This window comes from Condylura cristata, unplaced genomic scaffold (assembly GCF_000260355.1).
Source record: "Condylura cristata isolate star-nosed mole 26May11 unplaced genomic scaffold, ConCri1.0 scaffold00016, whole genome shotgun sequence".
NCBI lineage: Eukaryota > Metazoa > Chordata > Mammalia > Eulipotyphla > Talpidae > Condylura > Condylura cristata.
In genome coordinates this window covers 38284010-38293739 of record NW_004567117.1, presented here as the reverse complement: position 1 = coordinate 38293739, position 9730 = coordinate 38284010, and the positions used below count along the sequence as shown (strand labels likewise).

Sequence of the window (9730 nt, the reverse complement as noted above, 5' to 3'; positions counted from 1 at the left end):
CATGAGATGAGATGGAGAAGAAGGGACGTGCCTGGTGATCAAGTTTCATGAACCCTGGCGTACTTAGTTCTCTTTCTAGAAGAATGAAGGATTCTGTGCGGCAGCCTAGAGATACCACCGGGTGTTGGAGTCAAAAGGACTTGGTAATCAAGAGTCTTAAACATGACTCCATAGTTATCTGTTTTGGGGGGGGACAGTGAGAGGTTTGCTCTCATACAGCAATACCCAGGGGTCTTCAATTGCCACATTGCGGCCACCACAGACCACAGAAGGGGCTCTAATGCTTTACACCACTAGCCCTGACATACAGACGATTGGGCAGCTTCGCAAACTGTCTTTGCAGCTTAGAATCAGTCTCCGTTAATGACATCTAATTCTTAAGTGGAGTTCCAATTACAGATTTTATGATAAATGTAAGCAACCTAGGAACTTAAAGTGAATATTTTATTACTTTGAGATTTTGTTCTTTATGGGATAATATTAATCCTTTGATTCAGACTTGTCCAGTCTAAGTTGACTACAAGTATAATTGGGGATTTCACTTTTGGGCCAGAATTAACTACATCTTCAGCAAAAGATCCTTTTCTTTGGGAATAAAAGTACCTTTTTAATAGCTTGAAATGCAGGTTTTTTTCTAAAGGAGTTTGTGCTGATCTGGGACAGCAAACCAACAACAGTGACCTGGCCTATAGCTTTCATTATCTGGAACATTCTGTGCTATGATGACACATCTCAATGGAGATGAATGGGTGCTTATTACAAATGGTACTAGAGAGAGGGCTCGAGTGTATTAAATTCAAGCAATGCATCTAAAAGTGGTGCTAAATTTTAACCTATGTTCTCAGAGGTCACAAAGTTTCCATTTCACCTAGATCTGTTAGTAAAAGAGAAAGCAGATATTAAAATATCTAAAACAGGTCTTTGGGCAAAAATCCAGATCTGTTTAGTCTAAAAGGTTGTCACCTGTCTCCCGAGAGGGCTCAGGCTGACAGATAAAATAATAAGCTTAGGTTTCAAATAGCCTCCATCTCCTCCCGCCACCCTTCGTCCTCTCGGAGAGCTTAAATTAGAAAGTTACTAACATGGATTCATGGGTTAGCCATTCTCAATTCCTCTTGACGTGAGGAAAATCACAACCAATAAGAATCTTCTGCATTACGTGTCAAATCATTCCCAAGTACACCAGTGAGCACCCAGGAGTGGTGTGCAGATAAGAGGTAAAGGGACCCACCACGTGTGGAGACAGCACCTGGCATCCCAGAGCACTGGAAACCTCGTGTCGTTTCCACGCAGAAGTGTAGCATGTCTGCGGAGGTGGCTGAAGGAATCTTCCAGATGTCAGCGGCACTTGCTTGCCCTTTAGATTTGTCTCAGTTGGGTATTTATGTCTGGGACACAGTAACTACTGAAGCAGGACCAAGACAACCCACCAAAAGGCAGGCCCTGGCCTGGGACTGAGAGTCCAGTGAGATAAAATGATGGCTCAGAGGATTATTTTTGCTTAATGAAGCATTTTGGATTTGAAATCTCACCGGACCCTGTGTCCAACAGGATGTTTTGCTCAAGGCCTGGGATCTAGAAATTCCATTACAGGCCTATAATCCGTCACTGGTTAATTGAAACAGAACTCTTGATGAAGTCTTGCTGTGCTTACAATTTAAAATTTAGAAGTGGGTAGGGAGGGGTTTGATAATGGGAGGGATTTTTTTTTCCCCTCTGAAATGAGCTTAGTGTATTAATATAGAAGGAGCCGAGCTGCATCTGCCGGGTGCCTTAGTAATCTGAACCATCTGCCTCCATGCTCAGGAGTTCCCCTATAATCCAGCACTGGCCCCAAACCACTTTTCTCTGTCATCACACCCTTGAGTGGACGAAGCTTCAAGGGGGCCCTTAGAGATGTGTGACTATCGCTGAGGGCATTTGTAGACTTTATATTTGTTTTTCTTTAGGTTTCGTCTGAGTTTAGGCTTTATTTTTCTGGAGTAGAAGTCATGGCTTACTTTATGAAAAGTATGATAAGTAACCAGGTAAAGAATTTAGGATTTGGTGGCGGGGCTGAAGAAAAAAAAGAAGGAGGTGCTTCTGATCCTGCAGCGGCTCAAGGAATGAATAGAGAGGAATATGAGGAGTATCAGAAGCAAATGATTGAGGAGAAGTGAGTACATCGACTTCATTTTCCTTTCAAAGCAGCAGACTGATCCCTGCCTTACCCTCTTGCATCTCAGTTTATTCCTCTTCCTGCTCGGCTTTCCTTTTTCTGTTTACATCTATCCTTAGAAGAGCATGCTGTATTAATGTGAACGATTTCTGAGCATCAACAGTTACTACGTCTTACTGACATGAATAGTAATGAAAAGTCACAATGAACCCAGATGATGTTCCTCAAGAGCTTAATACTATGGTCAACATATTTTTTAACTGCTCTCAATTTCATTGTTCAGAAAAGTTTTCAGTCTGACTATAATCTTCCTGAAATTCACCTCCCTGGCAAGCAGAACGCTTTCAGATGGTGAGAATTCAGACTTAGCACCTGAAAGAGGGCTTCAAAGAACATTTGGGGCCATCTTGATTGTACACATGCAGAATGAGCCTAAAAAATGAAACATGATGATTATGTCATAAGTCTTCACTTCTCAAAGACTGTGAGTAAATTTGTGGACTGTTTTCCATGAACATTTTAAAGATAAAAGTAGAACAACATAATGAATATTATGTTATATAAACGTGTTATATAAACGTATTTATGTTATTATATTACATAAAGTCAACACGATTGCTTTTTAAGTAGATAGGTGATAGGTAGGCAGGCCGATAGACAATAGAGAGAATGATCCATCGATTTTTAAAGTAAATTATAGGCATGGTATTATTTCACCCCTAAATACTTAAGCATGTGACTCCAAAAGCTGAAGACATTCCCCTGGCTGTATAAAATACTATTAATTGTCAACTACAGATGAAATATTAATAACATTTTAGTTGGGTATAATGGAATGTAAGTATCATCAACAATGTGTCCCCACTGAAGACTGATTCATAAATAAATGTAAACTATGTAAATTTTTAAGGTAGAGTTAATTTAAGAGCTTTTTAATGGTGAACTAAGAAGTGAAGCATCAAGCTTGAGATTAAATGTTCATCATATGTTACAAAAAGAAAAGTATTTCTTTTTTGTCATGATGGCTACTTTGCTAACGATCAATTAAGTAATTGTTGCTTAAGTCCCATTGCTAAGATGATTATAGGTGAAAAGGTTAATGACTGAGGGGAAACTAAGAAAGTTCAAAAGCTTACATTTAATGGAGACCTTGTCTATTGTATTTTTTCTGAAAGAAATCATGGCTTATAAACAACCTAGAATGTATTATGCTTCCCTCAGCACTAAGTTAAAGTCAGTTTAAAAAAAAACGCAGTTGAAAAATGATGTGGGGTTAAGATAACACTGAGCAAAAGAAGCCACACTTCTTGGTTATTACTTAGTTTATTGCTGATGGTGTGGCAAAGGGAAACAAGCATAATAAGGAAACAGTAGAGACAGAACCAAATGCTTGACCTCAAGAAGGCAATGTGAACAAAATGGTCAGAATTTAGACTAATCATCTCCAATATTGCATTTAATATGTCCAATCCTCTCACAGATATCGCAGCTGTTGAATTTGCTTAGCTGTGATTAATGACAAAATTTTCCTTAATTTTGTATCTAGACCCCTTAGTGGATTGGGTAATTTCCCAACTATTGGGGTGTTTGTTTGTGTATGTGCATGTAAATATAAATTTACATTGTCTAGTAGGACAATGTGTATGTAGCAGCAAGACAATGGGATCAGCCTGCTTCCCCACACAAGGAGATGTGACTTGTGGTCTTGCTTGAGTTTTTAAGAGCTTCATCAACTACAATGTCACATAAAGTCATCAAAAATGGCTCACCCCAAGTTACAGTTATAGATATTCTAATATGTATAGCAATTTAAGTGAGTATGAGTGAATAAAAGCCTCCTAAATCTGTCCTCCCATTTTGGAAAAGTGTGTGACACTGGTGATTGTCAACTAAAAGCTCCTTAACAGTGTTCCTTACAACACTTTAATTTTTGTTTTACTTGTTGTTTCTCCCCAGTGACAGTAATAGTACTGAGAGTGGTGTGTGCTAAATAAGACACTTGGAAATGTCTCTGTAAAGCAATAGTCTGTTTATCCCTCCATTTCTCTCCATGTTATTAAAACTCCCCTTTCCTTTACCCAAGATACTCCATATACTATCTAATACTAGTATGAGGTACTACATTTGCTGTGGTGTCGTTTGTAACTTGAGCTTTGTTTGACTTGGTCACTTTTTGGAGCTGGCTGTAGGCTGGCACTGTGAGGGCTACGCTGAAGGAGAGCACTTGGCTTTCTTTCTGCAGGAATTTATGCTCAAGTCAGGATCCTAGTTACTGTGACAGTGAAGAGAGCAAACTGGTTTTATGAGTGATTAGTAAAACTGACCCTGGAGGACTGGATCTGGGTCTGTATGGGCTAAGAGTGGGGAAAATAGAACTGGACAAGCATTAAATCTTCACCAAATAATCAAAGAAAAGAAGTTCTTTTCAATAAGTTGTGCTGAAACAAATGGGAAACACTGAACTTGAATCCCTACCTCACACTGCACACACAAAGCGAATTTGACAGCCATTGCAGACCTAAAGGTAAATGCTAAAATTATAAAGCATGTGGACAAAGAATATCTTTGCAACTTTTCTAAGTCACAAATGTCATCTTAAATATAACCTGAGAGAAATGCCAATTTTTTAAATGATCAAAAGTTTTATTAAAATTAAAACCTTTTTCTATATGTTATAGTTTATTTTTACATCATTTTGTGTGTTTTCCCATCTCAGTTGTAACCCCCGTGGGTATCTTATCACCCAGTCACCCGTGTGCCATCACCATAGTCCAGTGCACCCCCACCACCAATTTTTGATCCCATTCCCCACTCTACCCCCATAAAATGTCTCTGGTATATAGTTGTTCGTGATGATTATTATAAAATTTAAAACTTTTATTTATTTATTTATTACAAAGTTTATTTTTACATCATTTTGCACATTTTTTTTCCATCTCGATTGTAATCCCCGCGGGTTTCCCATCACCAAATCACCCCTGTGCCACCACCATAGTCCCGTGCATTTCCCTCAAAATTTAAAACTTTTATGCATCAAAGACACAAGTCACAGATGGAAAGAATTTGTAAAAAGGATACATCTAAGCTATATGAGGAATTTCAGTAAAAAAGCAAGAAAAATGGGTCAAGGGGATTATATAAATGCTCAATTTGAAATATGAAAATCACAAAAAAAGTACACCAAAATGTCTAAAATTAATACCATAAGATACTATAGCACACAGATACACACACACCCCAGAATGGTTCAAGGTTAAAAAAAAAATAGTACCAGATTTTACCCAGAATGTGGACCAGGCAGAGCAGTTACTCCAGAGGTGGTTACTCTGCCTTCTGGGTCTGCTCTGTTCTCAGCAGTCTGCTCTCTTCCCTCCGTTACCCAGACCATGTGGCTGGCAGAAAAGGCAGCCACAGCCTCAAGTTCACCTGGTTCTTCCAGCCACACAGGATCTCTGTTCCTCTCAGTCCCAACCCCAAGCTCCCAGGGGAGAGATTGCATGAAGTCAGCGCCGTTCTGTCCAGCCCAGGGCAGCTGGAGGCAAGGTCAAGCGTATAAGTGGAGCCTCCAGGAAGGCGGGCAGCTGGACTTTGCAGGTGTCCCCAAAGGATCTGCTTTTGTCCGTTTGGTCATCCCAGGGCTCTGAAAAGCTGCCCTCGTGTGTGGCTGCCACCTCCCGATCTGAGGGAACACTCCTGAAATTGGGGTCTAGAGGAGGTGACATATCTCCAAGGACCATGTGCTCCAGAGGCCCTGTCCTGAAGACACAGTCCTGCTTAGCATGAGAACCTTAAGAATCGCTCAGGGAGCTTGTTTGAAGAGCAGCCCCCCTCCAGTCTCAGGGGTTCGGGGCGGGGGCCCTGGGGTCAGGGGAAGCTGTCCCCACCACGTGTTCCCGGGACACTACCGCTGTGCTCAGTCACACTTCAAGCAATACGTTGAGCTCAGCTCTGTGTCAAGATGACGACCACACCCACAACTTGCTGCCATCAGGAGATTCCCAAAACGCAGTCAACTCCAGGGTTGGAATCTCTATTCGCTTATTAAGTAGGAGAGACAGGCAGACGTTTGGGGGAACAGGAATAGCTCCCCTATTTCCCAGGGAACTTTGAAGATATTTCAAGGCTGGCTCCTCTGAGCAGGGGCTGGGGTGTCCCGAGTGCTCTTTGCCCTCTGACCCCTTATTCTGTTCTTTCCTTGAAGGATGGAGAGAGACGCTACATTTAAACACAGAAAGGCAGAGAGGGCTTGCCTCCGATCCCATCTCCGGGGGAAGTACATGCTCCCAAAGGTAAGACACTTAGCACAGTAAACATTCAAAGCATGAAGGCAGTTTGATTCCCAGTGCTCATGCCCATGAATGCAAGTGTGTGTGTTCTCAAGCATGTATATTAACACACACATACAGGGACACACACACACACACTCATGCATGCATGCATAGGGTACATCAGTGCATCTGTCTTGTCTTCATCTCCGGGGGGCGCTTGACGGAGGGAAGCCACGTACCTCTATCAACCTCCATCTCCTCTCAACAAAATGGAGTTGAGCCTATAAATGCTGAGTCTCGCGTAAACGCTGTAAAAATGGCAGAACACGCTGAATAGCCAGAGTAACAGAGTTGGTGTTTGCTGAGCTCTGTCTAAGCCAGGCACCGTGTCAGTGCCTCGAATCTTCCCAGCTGCTCTGCAGGATTTTCTAAAATCACCTCGTCTTCCAGTAGAGGAAGAAGCACCAAGTGACCACCCCACCAGAACAGATGAACCCCCGAGACCTTCTCCCTCTGTTTCCAAGCAACCTTCGGGTCCTCGGTTTTGGAGATGTGGTGGCCGTCGCTGGCTCCATCTGTCTTGTCTGCTGAGGGCGGACACTGTAGGCTCTGGTGGAGAAGCCGGTTACTGATGGGAGGAAGGGAAGGCTCAGGTTGATGCACTGTTCTAGGCTTGTATTGGGGTGACAGTGACCCCAGCGCTTTCTCCTCTCACTCTTCTACTCCCCCACCAACTGAGGTTTCCCCAGCTCCTCTAAATGACTTCACCTTCACCTTCTGGATTGAGAGTTCAGCATCATGCCCAGAAGCACACGCTCCGTCAGAGACAGTCTCCCCAACACCTGGAGAAGCCAACGGAGATCCCCTAAGGCACAAGCACCGAACACCTCCTCATCGGCTGAATCCCCTGCAGATCCCAGGAAAGGCTGACTTCAGAAGCCTTTCCCGGCAACGGGGAGCTCACCCCGTCCAGGCAAGAGCACAATGATATCCCCTATGTCAAATGCCCCCTCCTGTGAGAGATTCACCCCTCAGTTGCCCCCAGAACCCAGGCTCTGCCTCAGCCAGGGAGCAAAACTCACAACAAATTTTAACTCATTTTCTTTGCAACCACCGAATTTTGACAAGAAAGGTTTGCCTTTCACTCCCTTCCTTCCAGTCTCATATTTCTTTCTCCCTGCCGAGCACGGAGGATGCATCTGGATGAGAGGAACACTTCTAAGCACTTGCCCTTCCACCCCTGTGTCTGGTGGATTTCCTGACCCCCGTCAGGCCCACCCCAATATCTATCCTGAAACTCCCCAGGAGGCCAAGCTGTCTTCTGCACAAACCCCTCCACACCCCCCAGCAAGAGCCCAGGGGCTCAGGCTGCAGCACTGAAGCCAGTGCCCCCCACCTGGGGTGCAAGAAAAGAACAACTTACAAAAGGATTTGCAGGCAGCCCCCACCTCCAGTTTCCTCTTAGTATTCAAGGTGCCCAAACCCAATTCACCCCCACCCTTCCCCGGCCACCACCAAAATATAAATCCTAGTGCAGGATTTGAGCTCTATATGACTGCAAACTGCGTGAAGCTTTAGGGGACAACTTGTTCAGTAAAGGGCCCCAGAAACCCGCCGTCAACAGCCGGGAGACGTGGTTCTCCTTCTCCTGTGTTGTCTAATGGTTTGAGAGGACCGGTAAGTCTAGGGCTCAATTCCAAAAACAATCCAAGTGTGTGAATGCTGCTGTCACCTGGGAGCACCTGCCCTCGCCCTTCAGAAGGGCAGACATGGAGCCCTGGTGTAACACGGCTGCATTTTGGAATATTAAATTCAGCACGTATTGCTGCCACAATTTGCCTGCAGTGTGAAAGGTACTAAAAATGCTAAAAATACAACTGCCTGCTTTTTGGAAAGCGTGGAAATTTGAACGCAAACCACACTCTCCGTAAAAGACTCACTAAAAGAAAGTATCCCACAGCAAGCCAACGGGGTCCCTTCCCTCTTGCCCGGCTGGGACCACACTGGCTAAGTAGCTAAACCCCTGGAGGCAGCAGCTGCACCACAAGTTCAGCGGCCACGCTGAGGCTGCTCTGCACCCTTCCCCCTGCGATTCAGGGAGCAGCCGGCCCTTCAGTGACTAGAGGGGGCGCTGCGGGGCAGACGCATCTCCCGTGCCAAGATCAGCCGGCTTCCTGTCCATGCCAAAGACCCCTCCGGCCCCCGCAGGACGGGAGCCGGCTCGCCTGCGCCCCCTGGCGTCCAGCGGAGGGTGGGGACGGCCGCGGGCAAATGCACCGACCGCCCTGGCAGAGCTGAGGGTGGAGGGTGGAGGGGAAGAGAAATTCATATCTGGAGGTGACTTCGTGTTGTGAAGTCCATTCTTTTGATACCTTGATCCAGATTGAGCATTTTATTCTAGCGTGGTTGTTTTGTTAGTGAAACAGAAAGGGCCTCCCAGGAGCAGGCTGGGAGGAGCCAGCTCATCCTAAGGAGCCAAGAGTGGAGAAAGGACACTGGTCAACAAGCGGTGCTGAGAAAACAGGACAGCCACATGCAAAGGAATGAACGAGGCCACTGTCTCGCACCGTACACGAAGTTAATTCGAGACGGTTTAAAGACCTGCGTGTAAGAAGGCCTGAGCCCTCTTCCACTGTAGTGAGGAATCAGGCCGATGTCGTCGGGGGTTTGGTACTGCTGCTGGTGTGGGCTGGAGGCAATCATAAGTCCGCCTTTGGTTTTGCAGAATTCGTATGTGGACCCTTGAGAACGCCAGTGGGAATGTAGGTGGGGGGTGGTCCAGTAAGGAACAAGTGGGCCTGGGGGGAGGTATGGCCCCCAGCATCACTGGGACTGGAAAGGCCAGGACCTTGGTGCTGTGGCCAGTGCACTGTCAGAAAGGGATGGGGGCCAGCCAGGGCTAGACCTTAGTGCAGCCATGGGGCTTGGGGGAGATGGAGGACCGGCCAGTGAGGAACTGCCCAACTGGACAGTCATTATGTCCCTTCCTGGAGTTGGAACATGTTTATTTGATTAATTATATGATTACTGCAGTTAAACAGGTCATCTTGATCATTGTTTGTGCGGTGAAATATTACTCAGCCAGATAAAAGGTCATCCTGCCGTTGGTGACAACATGGTCGAAACTTGAACACATCATGCTAAGTCAAATAAACCAGATGGAGAAAGGCAAATACTATATGACCTTGCTGATAGGTGGAAGCTAAAAATAATCAAACTCGTGGCTAGAGAACAGATGGGAAAATGGCAGGAGCCGTGGGTAAGAGTGGATGAAATGAATAAAGCTGGCTAAAGGTACAGATCT

The 9730-nt window shown here is 45.0% G+C and overlaps 1 protein-coding gene across 1 annotated transcript in view; it reads left to right on the top strand.

Annotated features, from left to right (window-relative positions):
• The first annotated feature begins 1980 nt into the window (after window positions 1–1980).
• The window catches only part of CPLX4 (complexin 4), a 14805-nt gene continuing 7055 nt past the window's right edge, over window positions 1981–9730 (top strand). The window contains exons 1-2 of the mRNA XM_004683939.1: window positions 1981–2155; window positions 6360–6447. Coding sequence (XP_004683996.1) covers window positions 1992–2155; window positions 6360–6447 — 252 coding nt within the window. The 5' untranslated portion in view covers window positions 1981–1991. The remainder of the gene's footprint in view (window positions 2156–6359; window positions 6448–9730) is intronic.